The sequence below is a fragment of the Pelodiscus sinensis genome, chromosome 2 (genome assembly GCF_052426305.1).
Source record: "Pelodiscus sinensis isolate ZL-2025 chromosome 2, ASM5242630v1, whole genome shotgun sequence".
Classification (NCBI taxonomy): Eukaryota; Metazoa; Chordata; order Testudines; family Trionychidae; genus Pelodiscus; species Pelodiscus sinensis.
In genome coordinates this window covers 35615269-35639315 of record NC_143053.1, presented here as the reverse complement: position 1 = coordinate 35639315, position 24047 = coordinate 35615269, and the positions used below count along the sequence as shown (strand labels likewise).

At 43.5% G+C, this 24047-nt stretch overlaps 1 protein-coding gene across 4 annotated transcripts in view; it reads left to right on the top strand.

Annotated features, from left to right (window-relative positions):
- Positions 1-18417, top strand: part of FZD6 (frizzled class receptor 6) — a 38537-nt gene extending 20120 nt beyond the window's left edge. For all 4 annotated transcript variants that reach the window (XM_075920246.2, XM_075920245.2, XM_006122396.5 and 1 more), the window contains 4 exons: positions 5947-6964; positions 9583-9731; positions 11289-11723; positions 12961-18417. In XM_075920246.2, the coding sequence (XP_075776361.2) occupies positions 5947-6964; positions 9583-9731; positions 11289-11723; positions 12961-13129 (1771 nt within the window). In that variant the 3' untranslated portion in view covers positions 13130-18417. The remainder of the gene's footprint in view (positions 1-5946; positions 6965-9582; positions 9732-11288; positions 11724-12960) is intronic.
- The last annotated feature ends 5630 nt before the right edge of the window (positions 18418-24047 follow it).

The following is a 24047-nucleotide window of genomic DNA, read 5'->3' as shown; positions in this document are numbered from 1 at the left end:
AAGCTTTCTTTGGACAACTGAGAGAAGCTTACAGATCACAGGCCCTGATTCTCATGGGTGACTTTAATCACCCTGACATCTGTTGGGAGACCAATACAGCAGTACACAGACAATCCAGGAAGCTTTTGGATAACTTCTTGGTACATGTGCTGAAGGAACTGACCCAGGGCCATGCGCAGCTTGACCTGCTGCTCCCAAATAGGGAGGAACTAGTAGGGGAAGTAGAGGTGGGTGATAACCTGGGAAGCAGTGATCATGAGATGATAGATTTCAGGATCCTGACCAAAAGAAGAAAGGAGAGTAGCAAAATACACACCCTGGACTTCAGAAGAGCAGACTTTGACTCCCTCAGAGAACTTATGGGCAGGATTTCCTGGGATGCTTACATGAAGGGGAAAGGAGTCCAGGAGAGCTGGCAGTATTTTAAAGAAGCCTTATTAAAGGCACAGGAAGAAATCATCCCGATGCGCAGCAAGAAAAGCAAATATGGTGGGTGACCACATTGGCTTACTGGAGACATCCATGGTGAGCTTGAACACAAAAAGGAAGCTTACAAGAAGTGGAAACTTGGACGGATAACTAGGAGGAGTATAAATATATTGCTCAAGAATGCAGGGGTATTATCAGAAAGGCAAAAGCACAATTGGAATTACAGTTAGCAAGGAATGTGAAGGATAACATGAAAGGTTTCTGCAGGCATGTTAGCAATAAGAGGGTGATCAGAGAGAGTGTGGGGCCCTTACTGGATGAGGGAGTAACCTAGGGTACGTCTAAACTACATGCCTCTGTCGGCAGAGGCATGTAGATTTGTTTTTTTGGCAAAGGCAAATGAAGCCGCGATTTAAATGATCGCGGCTTCATTTACATTTACATGGCTGCCGCGCTGAGCCGACAAACAGCTGATCAGCTGTTTGTTCGCTCAGCGTGCTAGTCTGGACGCTCCCCTGCCGACATCAAAGCCCTTTGTCGACAGCCCCGGTAAACCTCATCCCACAAGGAATAACGGGGCTGCCGACAAAGGGCTTTGATGTCGGCAGGAGAGCGTCCAGACTAGCGCGCTGAGCGGATAAACAGCTGATCAGCTGTTTGTCGGCTCAGCGCGGCAGCCATGTAAATGTAAATGAAGCCGCGATCATTTAAATCGTGGCTTCATTTGCCTTTGCCTATGTGTCTAATCTACATGCCTCTGACGACAGAGGCATGTAGTCTAGACACAGCCCTAGTGCCATGATGATGTGGGAAAAGCTGAAGCACTCAATGCTTTCTTTGCCTCTGTTTCCACGGACAAGGTCAGCTCCCAGTCAAATGCACTAGGCAACTAGGCAATGGGAAGGAGGTGGACAGCCCTTGGTGGGAAAAAAACAAGTTAGGAACTATTTAGAAAAGCGAAACATACACAAGTCCATGGGCCTGGATTTAATGCATCCGAGGGTACTGAGGGAGTTGGCCAATGTAATTGCAGAGCCTTTGGCCGTTATCTTTGAAAACTCATGGAGATCGGGAGAGATCCCGGATGACTGGAAAAAAGCAAACGTAGTGCCCATCTTTTAAAAAGGGAAGAAGGACAATCCAGGGAACTACAGACCAGTCAGTCTTACCTCAGTCTCTGGAAAAAATATGGAGGGGATCCTCAAGGAATCCATTTTGAAACACTTGGAAGAGGGGAACGTGATCAGAAATAGCCAACATGGATTCATGAAGGACAAGTCGTGCCTGACCAATCTGATTAGCTTCTATGATAAGGTAACTGGCTCTGTGGATATGGGAAAGTCAGTGGATGTGCTATACCTTGACTTTAGCAAAGCTTTTGATACAGTCTCCCACAATATTCTTGCCAGCAAGTTAAAGGAGTATGGATTGGATAAATGGACTGTAAATTGCATAGAAAGCTGGCTAGACTGTCAGGCCCAAGGGGTAGTGATCAACGGCTCGATGTCAGGTTTGCGGTCGATTTCTAGCAGAGTGCCCCAAGGATCAGTTCTTGAACCAGTTTTGTTCAATATCTTTATTAATGACCTGGATCAGGGGATGGATTGCACCCTCAGCAAGTTTGCAGATGACACTAAGCTAAGGGGAGAGATAGATACGCTGGAGGGCAGGGATAGGGTCCAGAGTGATCTGGACAGATTAGAGGATTGGCCCAAAAGAAACCTGATGAGGTTCCACAAGGACAAGTGTAGAGTCCTGCATTTGGGACGGAAGAATCCCAAGTATTGTTACAGGCTGCGGACTGACTGGCTAAGTAGCAGTTCTGCAGAAAAGGACCTGGGGATTACAGTGGCTGAGAAGGTGGATGAGAGTCAATAGTGTGCCCTTGTAGCCAAGAAGGCTAATGCTATATTAGGAGGAGCATTGCCAGCAGATCCAGATAAGTGATTATTCCCCTTTATTTGGCTCTGGTGAGACCACATCTGGAATATTGTGTCCAGTTCTGGGCCCCCCACTATAGAAAGGATGTGGATGCATTGGAGAGGGTCCAGTGGAGGGTGACCAAAATGATTACTGGGCTGGAGCACATGACCTATGAGGAGAGACTGAGGGATTTGGGTTTGTTTATTCTGTAGAAGAGTGAGAGGGGATATGATAGCAGCCTTCAACTTCCTGTAGGGAGGTTCCAAAGAGGATGGAGAAACGCTGTTCTCAGTAGTGAGTGATGGATGGCAGAACAAGGAGCAATGGTCTCAAGTTAGTGGGGGAGGTCCAGGTTGGATATTAGGAAAACCTATTTCACTAGGAGGGTGGTGAAGCCCTGCAATGGGTTACCTAGGGAAATAGTGGAGTCTCCATCCCTATAGGTGTTTAAATCTTGGCTTGACAAAGCCCTGGCTGGGTTGATTTAGTTGGGATTGGTCCTGCCTTGGGCAGGGGACTGGACTTGATGACATCCTGAGGTCTCTTCCAGCTCTATGATTCTATAGACACTCCTGACTCCTTAGAGGTTTTCCTATTAGAACAAGGATAAAGGAATTTTGTAAGTTGGTAAGATAAGCTTGTACTGTAGTGCATGATGTTCCTGCTTTACGATGAAAAAAAATGTCAGTCTCTAGAATTCTCAGGCCAGCCTAACTTGTCCAGAAGAAGCTTTGTTAATAGTGATAATGCATGAGAAGCAAAGGGCCCAAGTTGAGTTTGTCCATCTAGTATTTGGGGGGGGGGAGAAGTCTTTCTTATTTTAAACTGAGCACATTTGTTATGGAAATAACTTGAAAATCATTATCATGGAACTCCACATGCTTCTTAATAGGATTTCTCTCTTGTGGAATTTTTACACTAATTGGTGAGTAGTTGTATACATGAGTAGTGCCATTGTGAGCAATGTGCTCCAACTCAAGTAAAGATTGCACAGTCTAGCCATAGGATATTAAGTTCATGACCTGCTAACGCTGAAATAGTCATTATAAAACAGATACAGTTATTTTGGCCAAATTCTAACAAGCTTAACTTTAAAAAAAAAAAAAAAAAGTAAATAATTACAATTGTGTTCGACTTTTATACTAGCTGCTCTTTTTATTTTTCCTATCTTTTCAGTTAGATTATTTTGAGTAATGTATTATGAAGATCAAAGTTCTTCTCAGTTTTATGACAGGAAAAACTTACTCTAGTAGAGACAGTGAGTAGATAAGTTATTTAATGACTATTTGAACTAACCAACCAACCTACCAATGGAGGTGCTAAAGGTTCTTAACAGCCTCTTGTAACTATTTGAACTATCTACTCACTGTCTCCTTTTTTTTTTTTTCTTTCCTCCCCTCACCTTTTTCCTTCTTCTTTCCCTCCCCTATTTATTCATGGATCTGGACTTATACTCTGGTCATCTGAAGAAGTGGGTTTTGCCCACAGAAGCTCATGATACCATCTTGTTTGTTAGTCTTTAAGGTACTTGTTGAGGGGCGCGGCGCCAATGCCCCCCCCAGGGGTGCGCAGGCCCCACCCCGCTCCGCTCTAAGCCCCAAAATCCCCGTCTAGCGTGCTCCCTATCACCATCCTACCCCACGTCTGGCAGGGTTGGTCTGTCTAAGCTTGCCCACTCCTGGGGGCGTTCTGGCCGGTGAGGAGAGGTCGGGGGGCTCGGGTCTGCCTTCACTCTGAGCCCCAACCCAGGGCCCTAAGGACTGGGGCTCTGCGCCCCAGTTCCGGTTGGTGGGGGGAGGGAAGCTCCACCCAGCAACACACCAACCCCCAGGTTCCAACACCCTGCCCTGGGTCGCTTCCTACCTCCCCTGCCAAGTCGCCGGGACAGCCCTGTCCATGGGTCTCCATAGGAACGGCCCAGGATGCCTCTGTCCTGCCTCCCGGCGGTGGTCTCCTCCCCCTCTTGTTGGCGGTGGTGCCTCATTTAAGCGTCCCACCGCCGCTACGGCTCGTGCATCAGGGGCGGGAATGCCCCCCCCTCCTTTGCTGGTGCCGCCCCCGCCGAGGGGCGCCTGCGCCGTCCCGGGCCGCAACGGTTCGCCGGCTCCAAGGTCTCCCTGTCCTGCTGGGGCCGGGGATACCCAGCCAGCCCGCACCCCGGGCTCTGCCCCCGCCCGCGGCGGAGCAAGCCGCACAGGGCCGAAACCGGCATGGGACTGCTGCTGCTCCCCAGCACGCCAGGGACGTGCAGGGTGTGGGCGCGGGCACTGCCCCGTCACAGTACTACTAGACTATTTGTTATTTTTTAAGTTTTTCCTGTTACAGAGTAATTTGGCTACCCCTCTAAAGTTTTATGACGGATAGTCCTCACCATCTGACTGCATCTGTTGAACGTTTTCCCCTGTGGCAAAGTGCTATCAACTGATATGAAACCAAGCAGATCCATTAGTGATGGCAGATCGAATATTAAAAGATCATCCATCCATTTATAGTGATGAGCCTCTTCCTTTTTGAATGGATTTTACATGGCTCTTACTCTGGGACTTCCACAAAATGCTCTAAATTCCCACTGGCCTGAATGATTTAGCCCTTCTTTCATCTCATCATCTTGATGTCTTGATTTCAAATTAATTAGCACAGTAAGGGGCCTTACAGACTGAGAACAACAGGAGCAGGAAGAAGTGTGGAGACATTGGATACCCTGGGAAGAGAGCCTTTTGAGAGTAGGTGATTTGAAACACAATCAAACCACTATTGGCCAATTTTTAATTGCTGACAATGAAAGCAGTGATATTTCTAACTGTATATTCTAGATGTTCAACACTTTGTCATCTTTATGTGGTTTGAAGCTTGCATTATTTCTCAAACATTAATTTGTCAACGAGATATAAAAATCTACAAATTAAATAATTTGTGTTCAGATGTTCTTCTAAACTTAAAGATTAAAGATTTTATTTAGCTACAGTAAAAGTTTTTGTAAATGAAACCTGACTTTGTTTTCATAAACTAAGTTTTGGAACATGTATAAAAATATATCACTTAGGGTATGTCTACACTACCCTCCTAATTCGAACTAGGAGGGTAATGTAGGCATACCGCACTTGCAAATGAAGCCCGGGATTTGAATTTCCTGGGCTTCATTTGCATGAAGCCGGCCGGCGCCATTTTTAAATGCCGGCAGTTCGAACCCCGTGCCGCGCGGCTACACGCGGCACGGAGTAGCTAGTTCGGATTAGGCTTCCTAATCCAAACTACCGTTACTCCTCATTTCACGAGGAGTACAGCTAGTTCGGATTAGGAAGCCTAATCCGAACTAGCTACTCCGTGCCGCATGTAGCCGCGCGGCACGGGGTTCGAACGAGCAGGGATTTAAAAATGGCGGCACCCAGTTTATGCAAATGAAGCCCGGGAAATTCAAATCCTGGGCTTCATTTGCAAGTGCGGTATGCCTACATTACCCTCCTAGTTCGAATTAGGAGGGTAGTGTAGACATACCCTCTGAAATGGCTTTTTCACACTTAGGAAGAATAGCAGTAAAATAAGGGTGACAGTGAAAGAGTATTAATGTACACTCACTTTTCTTAATCTGTGTAGACTGGAGGATTGTGATGAAACTGCTCCTGTCACTGCTGCTGTAACCACAAAGGTCCATGGAACACACAAGACCCCAAGGCAGGCTCGAAGGGATTATGGATTTTGGTGTCCACGGCATCTGCAAACCTCTAATGGACAAAGCTACAAATTTTTGGGAATTGATCACTGTGCACCCCCATGTCCCAATATGTATTTCAAAAATTATGAACTGGATGTTGCCAAAAGCTTCATTGGAATAGTTTCAATTTTTTGCCTTTGTGCTACTCTGTTCACATTCCTGACTTTTCTGATTGATGTTAAAAGGTTCAGGTACCCAGAGAGGCCAATCATATATTATTCAGTCTGTTACAGTATAGTATCTCTGATGTACTTCATTGGATTTTTGCTGGGAAATAGAAGTGCTTGTAACAAGGCAGATAAAAAGTTAGAAATTGGTGAAACAGTTGTTCTTGGCTCTCAAAACAAAGCCTGCACTGTCCTTTTTATGGTTTTGTATTTTTTTACTATGGCAGGAACTATATGGTGGGTGATTCTGACGATCACTTGGTTCTTAGCAGCTGGAAGAAAATGGAGCTGTGAAGCTATTGAACAAAAGGCAATGTGGTTCCATGCAGTTGCATGGGGCATACCTGGTTTTCTCACCATTATGCTTCTTGCCATGAACAAAGTTGAAGGGGACAATATCAGTGGAGTTTGCTTTGTTGGTCTCTATGACCTGGATGCATCTCGATACTTTGTCCTTCTGCCTTTGTGCTTTTGTGTTTTTGTTGGTCTCTCTCTCCTTTTAGCTGGAATTATTTCTTTAAATCATGTTCGGCAAGTCATACAGCATGATGGTAGAAACCAAGAGAAGCTAAAGAAGTTTATGATTCGAATTGGAGTCTTCAGTGGCTTATACCTGGTACCACTGGTGGCACTTCTTGGATGTTATGTTTATGAGCAGATGTATAGGAGAATCTGGGAGACCACATGGGTTTTTGACCATTGTGCTCAGTACCATATTCCCTGCCCTTATGAGGTAAGGAGTAATGTTTTGTATACTTCATAATGTAATGTTCACATTAAAAAGACTTACTGAGATTCACTGTGTAACATTTAGTGGGTAAACCGTAAGCTAAGCTAAGCAAACCAACGAAGCACAACACAATATAATATTTACAGACCCATAAAACATTTAAATAAATAGGCTGAACCAGTATTTCTATTGAAATCTCCTGCTAATAAGGTTGGTAGCACCTGATACTTAAAATCATGTTAGAGTCATGAGTTAGAATTTTTAATTAAGTTATTTGGACTTAATCATAAAGAAACTGTTAATGAAGGAAACTTTTTACAGTAAACTTCCGATAATCCAGCACCTTTAGGACCCAGGGGGTGCCGGATTATCAGATATGCCGGAGTACTGGAAGGGGGGCTATGAAGGGTCTGGAGGGGCGGGGGGCGGCGGGGAACTGCGCAGCATGGGAGAGGGCAGTGTTGCAGGACCAACCTGGCAGCACTCCAGCTGCTCTGCCCCCGGATTCCCCAAGTCAGCCGCTGGTCAGTTTCAGCAGTGGCTGATGGCCAGAGCAGCTGGGTGCTGCCGGGTTGGTCCCATAGCGCTGCCCCTCACCTGGAGTGCTCTGACCCAGGGCTTCCCCAAGTCCACCACTGCTGAAACTGACCAGCAGCGGACTTGGGGAAGCTGGGGGCAGAGCAGCTCCAATTGTCTGGCTGGCTAGAGCACTTCCAGGTTCCAAGTTGTTGCCGGACTATCAGGAGTGCCGGACCACTGGATGCCGGACAATTTGAGTTTTACTGTACATAATAGCCAGGGCTCGCTGAACCTCAGTGAGCCCTGCTCACCAGCCGCGCTGTCTGGCAATCTGTGCATGCGCGGATCGCCTGAACCCGGCTCTTTGGGGTTGCAATCTACTCGCCGTAGGCGAGTAGATTGTATTATTTGTCGAGCCCTGATAAAAGCTATTCATGAAAACTGCTCTTCCAAATTTTCAAATGCGTGCCTCAAGTTATTCTGTATTTCTGACAATAAAGCTGCCTTGAAATCGATACCTAATTATGGATTAAATTAGCCATTCAAATTAGAACACCTTAGTCAAAGCCAGATTTGATTAAAATAATTTTTGTCTTTTCTTAAATTGTACAAGTACAAAATACTGAGTTTTTTCACTCTTTATTTCTCACAACTTTGCATGTTTGCAAGCTGAATTTTGGTAATGTGAATTAAAGTTTTAGAAATTTTAAAAATATGTATATTACTTGCTGAGATGTTCAAGTTCAAAATGTGATTTGAGATTAAAGTCTTTAAAAGGCTTTAATATGCATACTAACTTCACATAAATAGTACTCTCTATGGATTACATTTTGTTTCTAATACATTCACTTCTCTGTCATCTCAAATAATTTTTGGTCTATGCCTCCCTATATTTGAGCTGGTGTTTAAAAAGGAAATAACAGTAAAGAATTGTTAATTTTTCTTGTCAGATTATGAACTTAATTTGCCTTGCATCCCACCGTAAAAGTTTGTACTGCAACGAACTACCATAAAAACAAAGAAACACAACTTTCTTAGAACATTAGGGCTTCATCCTGCAAGTTTCTGAAGACCCTCTACTCTTATTGAAGTCAATGAGAGTTAAGAGGATAGTCTTTCATAGGACTGGGCCCTTAATACTTATTTTTGCTCCCATTTAAAATCAATGGCAAAACATCCTCTGTCTTCAGTGGATACAGGAGATTTCAACTTAAATCTTTTCAATTTAAACCCTCCAAAATAAGGAAGATCAGCAAATTTGCCTTGCTGTGCTTAAATATAGCAGCACAAGTAAGAAATTAATCACATCATTCTCAAGGATTATTTAGAAACAGAACAAACATATGCAATCAAACAAATATTATCCCAAGAAATATTACAATTGGATCTGTTCCTTGTGTTGTACTTTGTTTTCCAGTGACAAAACCTATTAACTACAAGTGGCTTCACTTTTTACACTGATTATTTAAAAACAAAACAAAAACTTTATCTCAACAATTACGGGTTCCTAGCTAGAATGACTAGCACTTTGAAGTCCAGGATACAGAGACAAATGGATTAATCAAAATAACATTACATTTGGAGGATGGGAGAGGAACTTAAATAACCATTTAATGAATTAAATCTCAGCAACTGTCATCCCCTTTTACACACAAGTGGGTTAATTTTGCAGTAAACAGCAAAAAACAGTTGTATACTGTCCTGAAGCTCTCTCAAGAACCCAATTCATTCAATTAATCCTACTCTCCTCTCAACTCTCCATTATTTCCTCTGTATCCAGAGAAAGCTCCCAAATATACAATGAGTGGTGGAGAAACTGCTTAATGATACTGTTCTCCCCTTTAATTAATCTTTTTTTCCAGTTTTTAAAAAAATGCTCCCCTTCTGCATCACCAGCCATCAGATACATCTCCGCAAGCAAAGATTAACCAGATCTGACTTGATTGTGAATGTTTTAGTTCATGCCATAGTGTACTTTTGAGTGCAGCAAAGCTGCTATAAAATAGAAAGACCTCAGTATGCTCTTGTACATGGTTTCTGTTCATTTTCTGCACTTTATCAAAAGTGTGTGTGTGTCTTTATTACATTTTGTTATCTTCTAGGCAAAGACATTAGCTAGACCAGAAATATTTTTATTTCTGGTGAAGTACCTGATGACACTAATTGTTGGCATCTCTCCAGTCTTCTGGGTGGGAAGTAAAAAGACATGTTCTGAATGGGCCAGTTTTTTCAACAGAAGTCGCAAGAGAGAGTAAGAGCAACTCTTTGTATGTGGTACTGATAAGTTTAAAAAAAAGTATTGTATTTGTACATATGTTCCGTTAAATATATGTGAGGTAATATAGGCAAGTTTTTGCAGTTGGAGATAGGTAAAATGGAGTCAGTTCATGTATTATGACTACCTGATTGGGCCCTAAAATGTACTTCCCTGCTGACATGGTTCTTTTAATTGAGCAAAAGAAATGTTGTTGCTTTTTAACACTGACTAATATGGCTCTGACTTTCAGTCAAATCAGGAAAGACTGTTTGGCCTATCCAGTCAGACTGCTTTCATTTTGCAGGTCTGCTGCTTACATCATTTGCACTGATACTTTTACTGTATCATGCAGTGATAGTCCCTCTGCCACTGTTCTTGGTAGCTTACTCTGCTGCCCTAATTCTCTTACTATTTGTAATGTCCTGCCTTTCTTTTTCTTCTGTTGTTTCAGATCACTGTTTCTTCTGCACAAGAGTAATTCCATTCCTCTATTTAAATTTACCTAGAGTTCTCTTATGTGGGAGATACATAGACTATATCCTTTTTGATACAAGGAGACTATAAGTTTAGGTCCCGTCCCTTGTAATTATGGTATCCTTTTCTTTTTCCTCTAATTCATTTTTCTTCAGGTTTCCTATATTCTTCCTAAACTGTGGATGTATTTTTAGAACTTTTATTTCCTTGAACTTGCCTAGCCAACATTACTTTGAGTTTCCTTTAGCTCCTTTTATTTAAAATCTGCATTCCTGGATGGTGAGCTTATAGCTTCCTTTCCACCTCCCTACTTTTCCATTTCCTGTGTAAGTCCTTCTTACATTTCAACTGTAAATTACTTTCAGCTAAGCGATTTAAAAAATGTTTTCCATTTTATACTACTTACCTTTTTTTCACTTTAATAAAGTTTGGTTTAAGAAAACGTAACTTGATGACATAGCTACCTATAAGCTGATCCTGCTCTTCTTTGTTACAAGGTTAGTCACATTCAAGTTGTTGGAACTATTTGCAAGAGTGAGGCATGTTTGATTTGGCTCTTCTGTTATAAAATTTAATTGCCTCATACACATAAATTACTTAGTAGCCACTTCTTCCACATTTCCGCCCAGTCATCAGAGGTTATCATTTCGTCAGTGTTGATTAGCATTAGAGCCATGTTTGTTACATTAGATCACCCCTTTGTTACTTCCGTAATATTTTGAAATAAGAAGCAATCTTCTGCTGTCTTTTACCCCGGGGATAAGTTTAAATTAAGATTTGCAACATCAGCTATTTTAATTGCATAGCTTAAGTCGAAGTATCTTAACTCGAATTTTGGTGCTGTCCACACCGCGGGAAGTCGAAGGGAGCATACTATCCCTTCGACTTCCCTTATTCGTCATAAAAGCAGGACTACCGGCATCAACGGGAGTGCCCTCTCAGTTCAAATTAGCATATCTTCACTAGACTCTCTAATTCGAACCCTGGAAGATCAGCTGCTTCGATCTTGTCTGTAGTGTAGACATGGCCTAAGTGATTTTTGATGAACTAGTCATATGCTTTTGTTTATTCTTTCAGTCCAATCAGTGAGAGCCGAAGAGTATTGCAAGAATCATGTGAATTTTTCTTGAAGCACAATTCTAAAGCTAAACATAAAAAGAAGCACTACAAATCCAGTTCACACAAACTGAAAGTTATTTCTAAGTCTATGGGGACTAGTACAGGTGCTACAACAAATCATGGAACTTCTGCAGTGGCTATTACTAATTACAATTACTTAAGTCAAGAGAATGTCACAGAAATAAAAACATCGCGAGAAACATCTGAGAGAGAAATGGAGGAAGCTAGAACATCAACCCAAAAAGTGGAGGAGGAGAATATTGGTGGTGAACATGTGCTACAAATATCTATTTCTAAACTGGCTATGGAACAGCTGGAGAAGAGCAGCAAGACAGACAACATGTATGATGTGATTAGCTTATCTGAGAGTATGAGAAGAATGGGTGAAGGAAGGTAAGATATTATTATTTTTTATCTAATTTTGGACTTGAGTTTTCTGATGTGTACAAACTACCAATACAATGATATATTTTTGTATCCTTTTCTTTGAAAAAAGATTGTTCAGTAACTAAAAATAGTTGCAAAGAGAAAGCAATTCTTATAAACTACTTTCCACATGACCTTTCCAGCAGAGGTTTGAAGTAGTAGAGCTTTTGGCTCTTGGGATAGGATGTACCTTATGTTTAGGGCCCTGCTAATTTCACAGCCATGAAAAATGTATCATGGACTGTGAAGCCCTTCCCCTTGTATGATCTCTTCCGTGCTGCTGGAAGCACCCTATCTAGTAGCTCCTAGCTGGAACCAAGTTGGGGAGAGACGGGACTTATCTTTCCCTTAAGTGGTCAGACTTGGGGGCTTATCAGACCCACCTTGGAGTGCCTCTCCCTGCTGCAGGACTCTCTGGACCTGCGCAGTAAGCCCCAGAGGTTCCTGCAACTGGAGGAAGCTTGTGGAGGTGAGTCCAATCTTCTCCCAAGAGTAACCATGTGGGGAAAGGCCAAGTCCTGTCTCTCTTCAGCCCAGCTGATGCTCACAGCTAGGAGGCCCCAGGTGGGATATTTCCAGCAGCAAATGGGAGATCAGATCTACCTCCAGCTCCATAAGCCGCCTGCTGCTGCAGGAAGCTCCGTGATTACTGCCTTCAGAAACCAACTCTGAAGGTAGCACAGTCGTAAGGGTAGCAATCGTATGACTCCCCTCCCTCTACAACAAGTTTGTGACCTGCCATAAAACTCTTTTGGGTCAGGACCCCCTTAGTTACAACACCATGGAATTTCAGATTTAAACATTTGAAAAGGTAAAATTTACCAAATTTTCAAATCCTGTGGCCGAGAAATTGACCAGAATGGACCATGAATTTGGTAGGGCTCTACTTATATTGCTGAACGGTAACCTGTAAGGCCAATAAAGGAACAGCACTGACAGACTGTGAAAAGTATTCTTGTCAAGCATTGGACCGGGAAATGGGTGGCTGATCATTAGTGGTGACCCTTTGAATTCAGGGACAGAAAGGCCTATTAAACAGCCAAGGAAAGAGTATTCAGAACTCTATTATTGTCTCTTTAAAAGAGTGTTGTTGTTTCAATGTATATTATTATCATTTTGTTGCTAAATGAGTTTGTGTTAGTCTAAAATATCATATGGTTAGAAGTACTTCAGTGTGTTTTGTTTTTGTTTGTAATTTATATAGGGTGTCTCCTAAAAGCGATTTTACTGAAACTCAGCCATTGCAAGTCAGTAATTCTCAGCTACCCAATGTTTCACAACCAGACAGTACCAGAGACTCCATATCAATGCTTGTCCACTCAGCTTCAAATACTAGAAAAGATCAGGATTCTGGAAACAGTTTAAATCCATGAAAGATCAGAATTTCTACATGAATTATTTCAGTCTATGAAACTGTCGTGGGTTTGTATTACACTGGAAGTTAGTGATGCTATGTGCCTTATAAAAATACCAGATTCATATCCCTTGTTTTGCACTTAACCATTAAGCTGCATTGGGTTTAACCTCATAAGAGAATAATGGAAACTGAAGTTCTAATAGCACTCAACTGGACCAGTCACCAGCAATTTAAGAGAAAAAGAAATAGTTTTTTTCTTTTCCCATACCTGAACATGCTGTTAAAATACATTAAAAATGTATCAAAGACCATTGTGTTATTTTGAAGCAAAAATATTTAATTTGTTTCATGGATGTCTTTCAATCTTCCTATTAACATTTATTTTTCTTTTTAAAGTAACTACATCTTAAACAGCTGCGTCATTTAGAATAATTAGAAATTGCACAAATCTATGGATGCATTTGATGTATATATGTACTAATTTTAGCATTGTATTATGGTAGTTTCTACACTGAATTTGAAAATGACTGACTGAAATTTTAATGATTTGTAGTTAAAATTAATCTTGTAAAATAAGTTATTTTTATAAGCTCAGAATTAAGAACTACTGTTTTGTTTATGTTGAACAAATCTCATAACTATGGTACTTCCTTCAAGTACCAGTAAGGTCAACAATATTGTGCTGATCAAATGACATCATTTCCTTCTGAGCAAATAGTTAGTATGGGATAACATAAGCACTAATATAGCCTCCACATTTAGGGCAAAATTGTGTCTGGGCACTCCACAAATGAGAGAGGAAAGACACCTTTTACCCCAAAACAGACTGAGGTTACCCACAGAATAGCTCATCTTGGGCGCATCTAGATAGCGGCGCTATTTTGTCTTTTAAACAAGCCCATTATTTTGAAATAGTTTTCAAAATAATGGTCTTGCTTTTCCAATGTCCCTGTAAACCTCATTCCACAAGGATTGAGGGACATTTTGGAATTGTGGTTTATTTAGAAATTTGGCACCATGTAGACAGCACCATATTTCATAATAACATAAGCTATTTTGAGTGTATTTCAAAATAGAAGCTACACAATTTGCGTAGCTCTAATTGTGTAGCTTATTTCTAACTAAGGGTGCAGTATAGTTGCAACTCTCTTCTCCCTCTCCCAGGTTTACTAAGGTACCTTTCAAGGTAAGCTACAAACTTATTAATCCAGGAGTGGGCAATAATTTTTGGATCGGGGGGGGGATTACTCCAAGAATTTGGAAAGTAGTCAAGGGCTGCACACTTCCATGATATTAATAGAGGAAGTGCGGGGTCTGGGATGGAGGTTGGGTGCAGAAGGGAGCGAGTTTGGCTGAAGGAGGCAGTTGTGACCTAGCGCACTGGACTGAGGTATAGGGGTTTAGATTGTGACCTAGGGCAGAGAATTCGAATATAGCAGGGGTACAGGGATTTGGGTTGTGAGCTAGGGCAGGAGGGGATTATGATCTGGGACAGAGTTGGGGTGTCAGATCTGGGAGGGGTTATGGGTGCAGGAGGGGGGGCAGAGGATTTGGGTAAGTGGAGCCAGGGGGCAATGGCAGAGGGTTTGGGAAGGGAGGGGCTGGGGTGCAAGAGGTAGGATCTGGCCAGGAGACTTACCAGCCAGCAGCCCATTCCTGAATCAGCCTCCCTGCCAGCCAGTGTTCCCTCTAAGCTGTGTGATTAATCAGCCCCGCCCAGTTAGTCAGCTCCATGCATGGAACCCTGAGCCTCTGACTGGGCAGGGCTGATTAATCACCTGTGCTGCTGAGCAGAGGGAACAGTGGCTGCTTGCTCTGCCCCAGCACAGGCTGTAGCCATGTGTTCTGGAGCCCCTTGTGCTTCACTGCTGTCTGTTATTGAAACAGGCAGCTCCCACTGGCCAGTTTCTGGCCAGAAACTGGCCAATGAGGATTGTGCTGGGGGCGGGAGCAGCTCCTAAAGCTTTCCTCCCTCCCCTCTGGACTCTGTTTTTAAAGAAAACCCGCCCCGTAGCCGTGTTTCTGAGTGGCGTGCGGGAAGGGTGCGAGAAATGAGGAGCCTACCAGGGACTCCCTACAGCATCTGTGGGCCAGATCTGGTGGCTTGGTGAGTCGGATCTGCCTCACAGACTGAATTTTGCCCAGGCCTATATTAATATATTTCTGCAAGGTAAAAAGGAGCCCTGCCCTAGAGGAACTACTTGGGTTTAATTAGGAGTTCTCTTCAAGAGACTCCCTAGAACAGCTTAGACCTATAATCCCTGGGAGGACATGGATAGGGCCTTCAGTTGCAATTGATTGACACTCAGCAACTACATTTTCTAAAACAAAAGTATATTTTATTTACCATAAATTATATTACCTGTTACAATAATCTAAACATAAATCCCTTTTATTGGCACAGTCCTTGGGTATAGGCTAAAAGCATCTGAACTATGATAACATATAGTTGTTAGAGCAATATTGAATGACTGCTTTGCATGTGATCAGTCCCTTGTAGTTTGCTGACAGCAGTCTCTATACCATAGATTTCATACATTAACCTAATACTCATGACACACTCATCTTTATTAATAACTCAAACACATGTATTCAAACAACATTACTATTGTTATTTTATAATATAGCTAGTAAACTTACTCTGTTGTTCTGTTGGCGCTTTTCCTTCTGAGGGGCAGAGGTTCTTTCTGTCACAGCTATACTGTTGCTGCTGGAGATGTGGCTGCTGCTATTGTTTTCTTGTTCTGCCACAAAACCCATAAACTACTTACAAGACAAACCTTTTATTCTAATAACTTTTCAACTCTACCTCATACCTCTTTCTTCCTCTGGAATCCTGCCTTTTATTGATTTCTGCCAGCTATCAGACGCTCATTCTATTGGCTACTTTTTCACTCTTTTCTTTATATAATCCAATCATAAGTGTTTGCTGAGTTATTGTTATTTACTACTTCTGATTATGGTTTATACTGAATATTATGGGCTGTTTACTTTTATGGTCTGTAACCGTTGTCCCATATTTATTCTGAACATGCTTAGGTGATCTTTTGCCTGCTTCTTTTTGGAGCATACTCTGTTTTTTTTACTTGGGTGCATGTCAATATTCCATATATACCAAACTATAAAAAATTACCTTACTCTTTCCGTGTGCATGAACACAATCCAATTCTATTTTCCTGCCAATTTAGTTAATCTTATCTAATTATTTTTCCTTATTTTCAGCTAATGGTGGCAAAATGATTCCTGAAGGCTGTGTCTACACTGGGCCACTTATTCCGGAAAATCAGCCGCTTTTCCGGAATAAGCTGCGAGCTGTCTGCACTGGCCCTTGAATTTCCGGAAAAGCAACGATGCTCTACTGTACAAAATCAGCCGCTATTCCGGAAAAACTATTCTGCTCCCGCTCGGGCATAAGTCCTTATTCCGGAACACTGTTCCGGAAAAGGGCCAGTGTAGACAGCCCAGTAGTCTTTTCCGGAAAGAAGCCCCGATCGCAAAAATGGCGATCGGGGCTCTTTTCCGGAAAAGCATGTCTACTTTGGCCACAGATGCTTTTCCGGAAAAAGGGCTTTTCCGGAAAAGCAGCCTGCCAATGTAGACGCTCCTTGTCCGGAAAAACTGAAAACTGAATAGTATTCCGTTTTAAGCATTTCCGGAAATTCATGCCAGTGTAGACACAGCCGAATTGTTGTGCTGAAAAAAACCAGAATAGAGTAGTTTAAAAATCTCTTGCTATCACTACACAAGGACTGAGCTAAGGGAAACCAGGACTGGGAGAAATTAGTGTCAGCATCAGTGCAAAGAGATGGGGCTGAGACGAGGCTGAGGTAGAACTGTGCCTGACTTGTTCACTGTTCTTTCCAAAAAGATGCAGCCTTGTGCATTCTGTACAAGAATTGTGCACGAGGTGCAGCTCCACTTCAGAAAGGATGCTTCCCTGAGGTTCTTCTGTGGTGGTGTTCCACTAACCTCCAGTGAGGAGGCACAACAAAGCTCTTAAGTACACAAGAACAGCACATTCTGAAGCACATTTTTCTAAAATCCAGTATGTTAAAGTTTCTCTGTGGAGAACTATGACCTTGAAGAAAAATAAACTCCTGGATATTAAAGTGCAAATTCATCTGATGAGGTTTTCACTTAAAACTAGGGTTGCCAGATGGTTTCAGAAAAAATACCGAAAAAAGCCAACACACCCAGCGTAGCCCTTTTAAGAAATGTGTGGTGAGGCTTTTTGGCCCTAACAGACTGCTGGCAGCCGCCCGCCATCTTGCCTCCTTGTGTGGGGCTGGACAGCTTGCCTGTGAACCCGATAAGCACTAGGGTTGCCAGGCTGCCTCCGTATTGAGCCGGACAACCCAGGATTTGCCTCCTGGCCAGGAAAAAATAAGAAAGTACCAGACATTTTAGGTGTCCGGTATTTTCTGAATTTTCTTTTTTTTTTTACTGGACAGGAGGCGAAAATACCAAAGTGTCCAGTTCAATACCGGGCACCTGGCAACCCTACTTAGAACAGGAAAGTAATGCATTTTCCACATGCCATAATTTTTACATGCTGTAATGGTCTGTCTGTATATACAGGAATGCTAGATTTTATTTAGATTTTTTTTTTTTATTAGGGCCCAATTCCCCAGATCGTAATCTTTTTTATTGAAGGGTCAGTCCATTGTTTTCAGTGGAACATATCATGTGAGTAAGACCACTAGAATGGATAAAGGTTGCAGGACAGGTCCTTTGAGTGAAATTCTATCTCTAGTGAAGTCAATGGGAGTTTTGCTGTTGAGTTCAGTGAAGCCACAATTTCACCTTCCATCTGTAACACTAACGTTGATGCATTATATAGGGATCTTCTGCATTTTGCCTTATTGGTAACGAGGGCTTTTAATGTGACACATGCACTTTGATCTGATAATGATGCTATTACATTCCATTTTGAACAGCTATTTTGAGTGGTGGTTTGAACACTCAAGCAAATTCGCATACAAAAGAAAGGTCATATAAATACTGATTGAATAAGAATTTGTAGTTCTGATAAACCAAAGTTACTTGTTTTATCTACTGTATATTGAAATTTGAATATGTTTGTAGTATTATGTCTTCTGCATTTTATCATTTGTAATTTATTGCTTTAAATAAGCTGTTCATTTTTAGCGCACAATATTCTTGCTGTTGAAAAAGAACAAGAAAAGTCTGAAATATCCTCTGAAGCAATACTAAATATTCTTCTTTCTTTTAGTCGCCTGTTTGTAAACCGGAAACTTATATATTTGTTTTGTTAGTAATAAAATATTCTGTTGTACAATAGAAGCTTTTGGGTTGATTTTATTGTTAATACTTTGTTCTCATTCATTGGCTTTATTTCCCCTGTGGTCATAGTATTTCAGCACCTCACAGTCTCTAAAGTGTTTTTCCTTGGAACACTTCTGTGAGATAATTCTTCCCTATTACTGTTTTGTAGATAGGGAAATGAGACCTAAAGAGAGAAAGTGATTTGCCAAAGTTAATTGTAAATCTGTGGCAAAGCAGATCTTATCCTAACCACTGGACCATTCTTCCTTTCTTTGGTTCTAATCAGAGGCCTCCTTTAGAGTACAGTAATTGTGGCCTTACATGGTGTCATTTTGATGTCAGTGCACAAGTGCATGTCAGTAGTTTGACTTGAGATGCTTTTAATACGCATTTAAAAAAAATTGAAAAAGGAATACAAGAGCACTAAAAAGTTGAGTAAGAATACCTGGGTTTGCATTACACTGCATTCTCAAAGCACTGTAAAATGTTAACAGATTAATAGTCATAACACCCTTTTGAGGTATTGCATGTATTCTTATGTTACAGATGGAGAACCAGACAAACATGCTCAAGATAAAATCTCAGCAAGTCAATAGTAGAGCCATATTTTAGACCTCCCATGTTCCAGTGCCCCAGCATACACAGTAGTTGAACATGAGCGACAAGTGCAAAGCTGTAGCTAAGGCAGCAAACATGATCCTGGGAGATATATAAGTAGGGGAATATCAAATAGCAAGAGAGAGGTAGGGAGAAATTATTGTGTCAATGTCTGGTATCCACACTTAGTTTGAAAATTGGTCAGGTGCTACAAAGAAAACTGCAAGTTCTTCCATTTTCATAGCCACCAAACTCAGTGTTTCACATGCAGCCAAGCCTTTTAACTGAGCAAGAAACTTTGAACTGGGAATTGTTTAAATATTCCCAGTTCAATTTCTTAAGTGAAACTAAAAAGCAAATCTAGCTTTCTACAAAGCACCGAAGACTTCAGGAGCTGAATGAAATGAGGAATTGTATTTCCCTTTGAAGCTTGACCACTCACCACACAATCGCATAAAGCCACACATCACAGGAAAATGCTGCATGCATAAACTTGCAGTAGCTGCTGTGCTCAATAGTGCTTTGAAGATGTCAAACTGTGTTTTGTTCAGCTCTGTTTATTAGCAAAAATCTTTGCCAAAACTAGCCTTCTGGCACTAGCGAAAACTTAGAGGACTGGCACCAAAGGTGATTTATGGTGTAGAATCTCACATATAAAATGTTCCTTTCTGCCTGTAGCTGTTTTTGCATGTCAACTTGCTTTCCTCTGTCCCCTTCACACACTTTTTTATTTTTGTCATTATACAAGCCTTGGACTTCACTGTACAGGCAGTCCCCGAGTTACGCGGATCGACTTACGACGGATCTGCAGTTACGAACGGGGCCCTCCCTCTCCCTGGTCTCCAGTCAGGGGCTTCCTGTAGTCAGCCACTGGTCAGTTTCAGCAGCGGCTGACTTGGGGACGCCTGGGGCAGAGCAGCTGGGGTGCTGCTGGGTTGGTCCAGTAGCGCCCAGAGCGGCGCTACGGGACCAACCGGCAGCGCCCCAGCTGCTGTACCACAGGCGTTCGGAGCAAAGGCGCGGAGCACGGGGGCAGTGGGACAGCCCAGACGCGTCTGGGTTGTCAGCTGCCCGCGTGCTCCGCGGCTTTGCTCTGCTTTGCTCCCCGTCCCCCTGGTCTACAGACCAGGGGGACGGGGAGCAAAGCAGAGCAAAGACACGGAGCCCGAGGGAAGCAGGACAGCCACGGCACGTCTGGGCTGTCCCGCTGCCCCCGTGCTCTGCGCCTTTGCTCCGGACGCCTGTGGTACAGCTGCTGGGGCGCTGACGGTTGGTCCCGTAGCGCCGCTCTGGGCGCTACTGGACCAACCCAGCAGCACCCCAGCTGCTCTGCCCCAGCCGTCCCCAAGTCAGCCGCTGCTGAAACTGACCAGTGGCTGACTACAGGAAGCCCCTGCCCCGGGCTTCCTGGAATCAGCAGCTGATCAGTTTCAGCAGCAGCTGACTTGGGGATGCCTGGGGTTCTTAAGTTGAATCTGTATGTAAGTCAGAACTGGCGTCCAGATTCAGCTGCTGTTGAAACTGATCAGTTTCAGCAGCGGCTGAATCTGAACGCCAGTTCCGACTTACATACAGATTCAACTTAAGAACAAACCTACAGTCCCTATCTTGTACGTAACCCGGGGACTGCCTGTAACATAATTTTGTTTAAAAATCAAAGAAGTCCAGCACCTCCCTACACTTCCCCTTAATCTGTTGCCTCCTTTCAGCTGGCAGCTGCATTAGGAGATACTTTTTTATGCAAAACTAGAGAAATGAAATCAAAATCTGATGAGTAAATTTAAGAGGCATTTTCTGCACACTGCAAATGTATCAGTGTATTAATCCAAGTTCATTTTCTATCACTAATAGGAGTGTTAATCATATTTTCAAATATTATACATTGAAATATAAATTTTTTGACAATGACAATTGAGTCAGACTACTTCACTATGTTTGTTCTCTGCAGTTCAAATTTGTTCAAGAAATAAACCTAAAAACCAGCACGCCTATAAAAAAGGAATGCATATAAGAAGAGGGCAAAAGTTTTTATTTTACTTCACTTTTTTCAGATTCAAGTCTTTGTTGGATGTAGAATATGTTTGGGGCACTATTAATGGTAGTAATGTAATTTACTATATATTTGAGAGAGCTCTTGTACATTTCAAAGAAGGAATGCGGACTTCCGCATACAGCCCGGGGCCAGTGGGAAGTCCCACTGACGCCAGGCTGCACGCAGATGCCTCCTTTGAAATGTACAAGATTCCCCAGGGGGGGCTCTTGTGCATTTCAAAACCATGGAGCCTGGGGTCAGTGGGGGACTCAGAGTCCCCCGCTGACCCTGGTCTCCATGCTATGCTGCATGCCGTGAGGAGCCTGGGGTCAGCGGGGGACTCCCTCACCCCCGGCTCCTCTGGCGGGGGGGTGGACTTCTCCCACACCCAGGAGCTTTCCCCTCCTTGGCTGTGGCCGCCACCCTTTTGAATCCATGACAGCTGCCCCTTTGAAATGCCACCTCTGGCGTTTCACAGGGGCAGTGCCGTGGAGCCCAGTGTCAGCTGAGGACTCCCAGCTGATCCTGGGCTCCGTGGACAGTGGAACCCGGGGTCAGCTGGGGAATCCCCAGCTGATCTCGGGTTCTGGGGAAATGCCACGCAGAGCCCGGGATCAGTTGGGATGTCCCCAGCTGACCCTGGCCTCCATGGCTGCCCCTTTGAAACGCTGTCTTAGGATTTCAAAGCAGCAGCACTGCACCGCTGTGCAGCACTGCCACTATCTCATATAGGCATCAAGGGTGGGCAGAGAAATCGACTAGTCGACAGAGTATCCGATAAGCAAATGCTTATTGGATAGTTGACTAGTCAACTTGTCTTTAGCATCCCTAGGTCTGAGTAGACAAAAGAAATTGAAGAACCAGTGAAGTACGGAGTCAATCTCACAAGCATCAATGCCTGTTCTCATGCTAATGGAAGGATAGACCCACAGAACACTCTCCATGCAATGATCGGTGGTTTTCCTAGCTAACACAGTAAGGCTAGGTCTACATCGCAATGTTAAATTGGAAAAAGAAACGCAATTTGCGATACGCAAGTTGCGTATCTTTTTCTGATTTACTTTTGAAAGAGGCTCCTTCAAAATTTGGGACATCTACATGGCACCAAATGTTGAAAAAAGTGCTCTTTCAACACATCCCTTATTCCTCGTAGAACGAGGTTTACAGGGACTGTGAAAGGGCACGTCTTTTTTTTCGAAATTTTTTTCAAAAAAGCGGACGCCTTCCTTGGATGCAGTGTCGCTTTTCCGGGATACCTCCAGTATCCTGAAAAAGCAATGCAGTCTAGAAGTAGCCTAACTTTTGTGGGACTGTGTGCAGGAGCATCTAGACTTTAGGATCAGATGAGCTTATTTGGCTTTGAACAGTTAGAATGATCAATATTTAAATAGCTAAAAAGGGGAAAACTAGTGACTGCTTAGGGCTGTGGTTATTTCCCACCCATACTTTTTAACTGCTGCCAGGTGCATTGCCTTTACTCTAAATTACTTGGTACTTATTTACTACATTACATTGCCTAGGGAGATTGTGACATCACCATCATTGGAGATTTAAAAAAGCAGGTTAGACAAACACCTATCAAGGATGTTCTAGATAATATATAGTCCTGTCTTGAGTGCAGGGGACTGGACTAGATGACTTTTCAAGGTCCCTTTCAGTTCTATGATTCCATGATTTTAAATTACTTAAATGTGAAAATGTAAGCTATAGCAATATCCTGCCTTTCCAAGAGAGTAAAGCAAATTTTAAAAGTACAAAGGGTGAAGTTAATCTCTTTGCAGACATCCAGCACTAGGTATGTATTTTGAGGACTTATGTAGAGTATAGGCTGTAAACTCTCTACCCAGGAGTGATTTATTGCATGCGTTGCTTGCTTAGAAAGGGAATATATGATAGTTCAAAATTTCAGATTTTTTTCAAAAACAATGTTACCCACTCCCAGGAGGCCACCCCGAGTTCGGGTATGCCAGCGTCCTAAACAGAGGGCTCGCCTCGTGACTGACCACCTAGCCGCGGTCTATGGCCTGTAGCTTGGTGTGCTTCGGGCCTACCTGGACCCGAGGGGCCGGGAAGGGGGCTCGGGCCCTCCCACTCTCCTAGCCCCGACTCAGGGCCCTAAGATGGGGACGCCTGTCCCTTGTCAGTGGAGGAGGTCGAGTTCCCCAAACCCTCCACTCGCGGGGTTCGCGGCCCCACCCTGGGTCCCTTCTTCCCGGCTAAGCCTCAGTCTGTTCCCCAGCGAGGGGATAGATTCACTCGGAGCCCCTTCCTTTGGTGAGGGTCCGGCCGCGAAGGTTCCCTCACCCCCGGCTCCTCTGGCGGGGGGGTGGACTTCTCCCACACCCAGGAGTTTTCCTCTCTTTGGCTGTGGCCGCTGCCCTTTTGAATCCCCTGCCCTTCCGTCTCCTGGGCCGGCGTTGTCCCGGGGTTTAGGGCCCCGCCCTTCCTGGCGTCCCGCCCGTCGCCTCCACTGACGTCATCTGCAGGCGTCGGGCTGACCTGCGGATTGCCAGCCGCGTCGGCCCTTGGCGTGGCTCCCGGACTCCCCACGGTCCGCCCCCCTTCGTCCGCCCCCCCTCTTGGGCGCTTGTTCCCTGCCCCGGCGTCCGGTTCAGTGCGGGGTGGCGTGGACGAGCCGCCTACCCCGTCACAAACAAAAATCACATTCTAATGAGTAAATGAACTGACACATTATAAAATCATTACATCTGCCAACAGAATTAGTTTGAGTAAATTCTTAAAAGGTTACATGTCTTGAAAAGAGCTACTATACATAATCTTATCCAAAAGGCTATACCCCCTAAATCAGGGATGGGCAATAATTTTTGACCGGGGGCCACTTCACAAATTTTTTAAGTGTCCCGGGCTGCCCCAGAAGGGGCAGGGCCAGGACACTTTCGTGCTTCTCCACCCACAGACCCTGACTGGTCTGGGGGTGGGGGAGCATGCAAAGTCTTTGTGTCCCCCCCCCATTCCTAAGAGAACCGCCAGCTGTTCAGAACAGCTGGTGGTTCCCTCT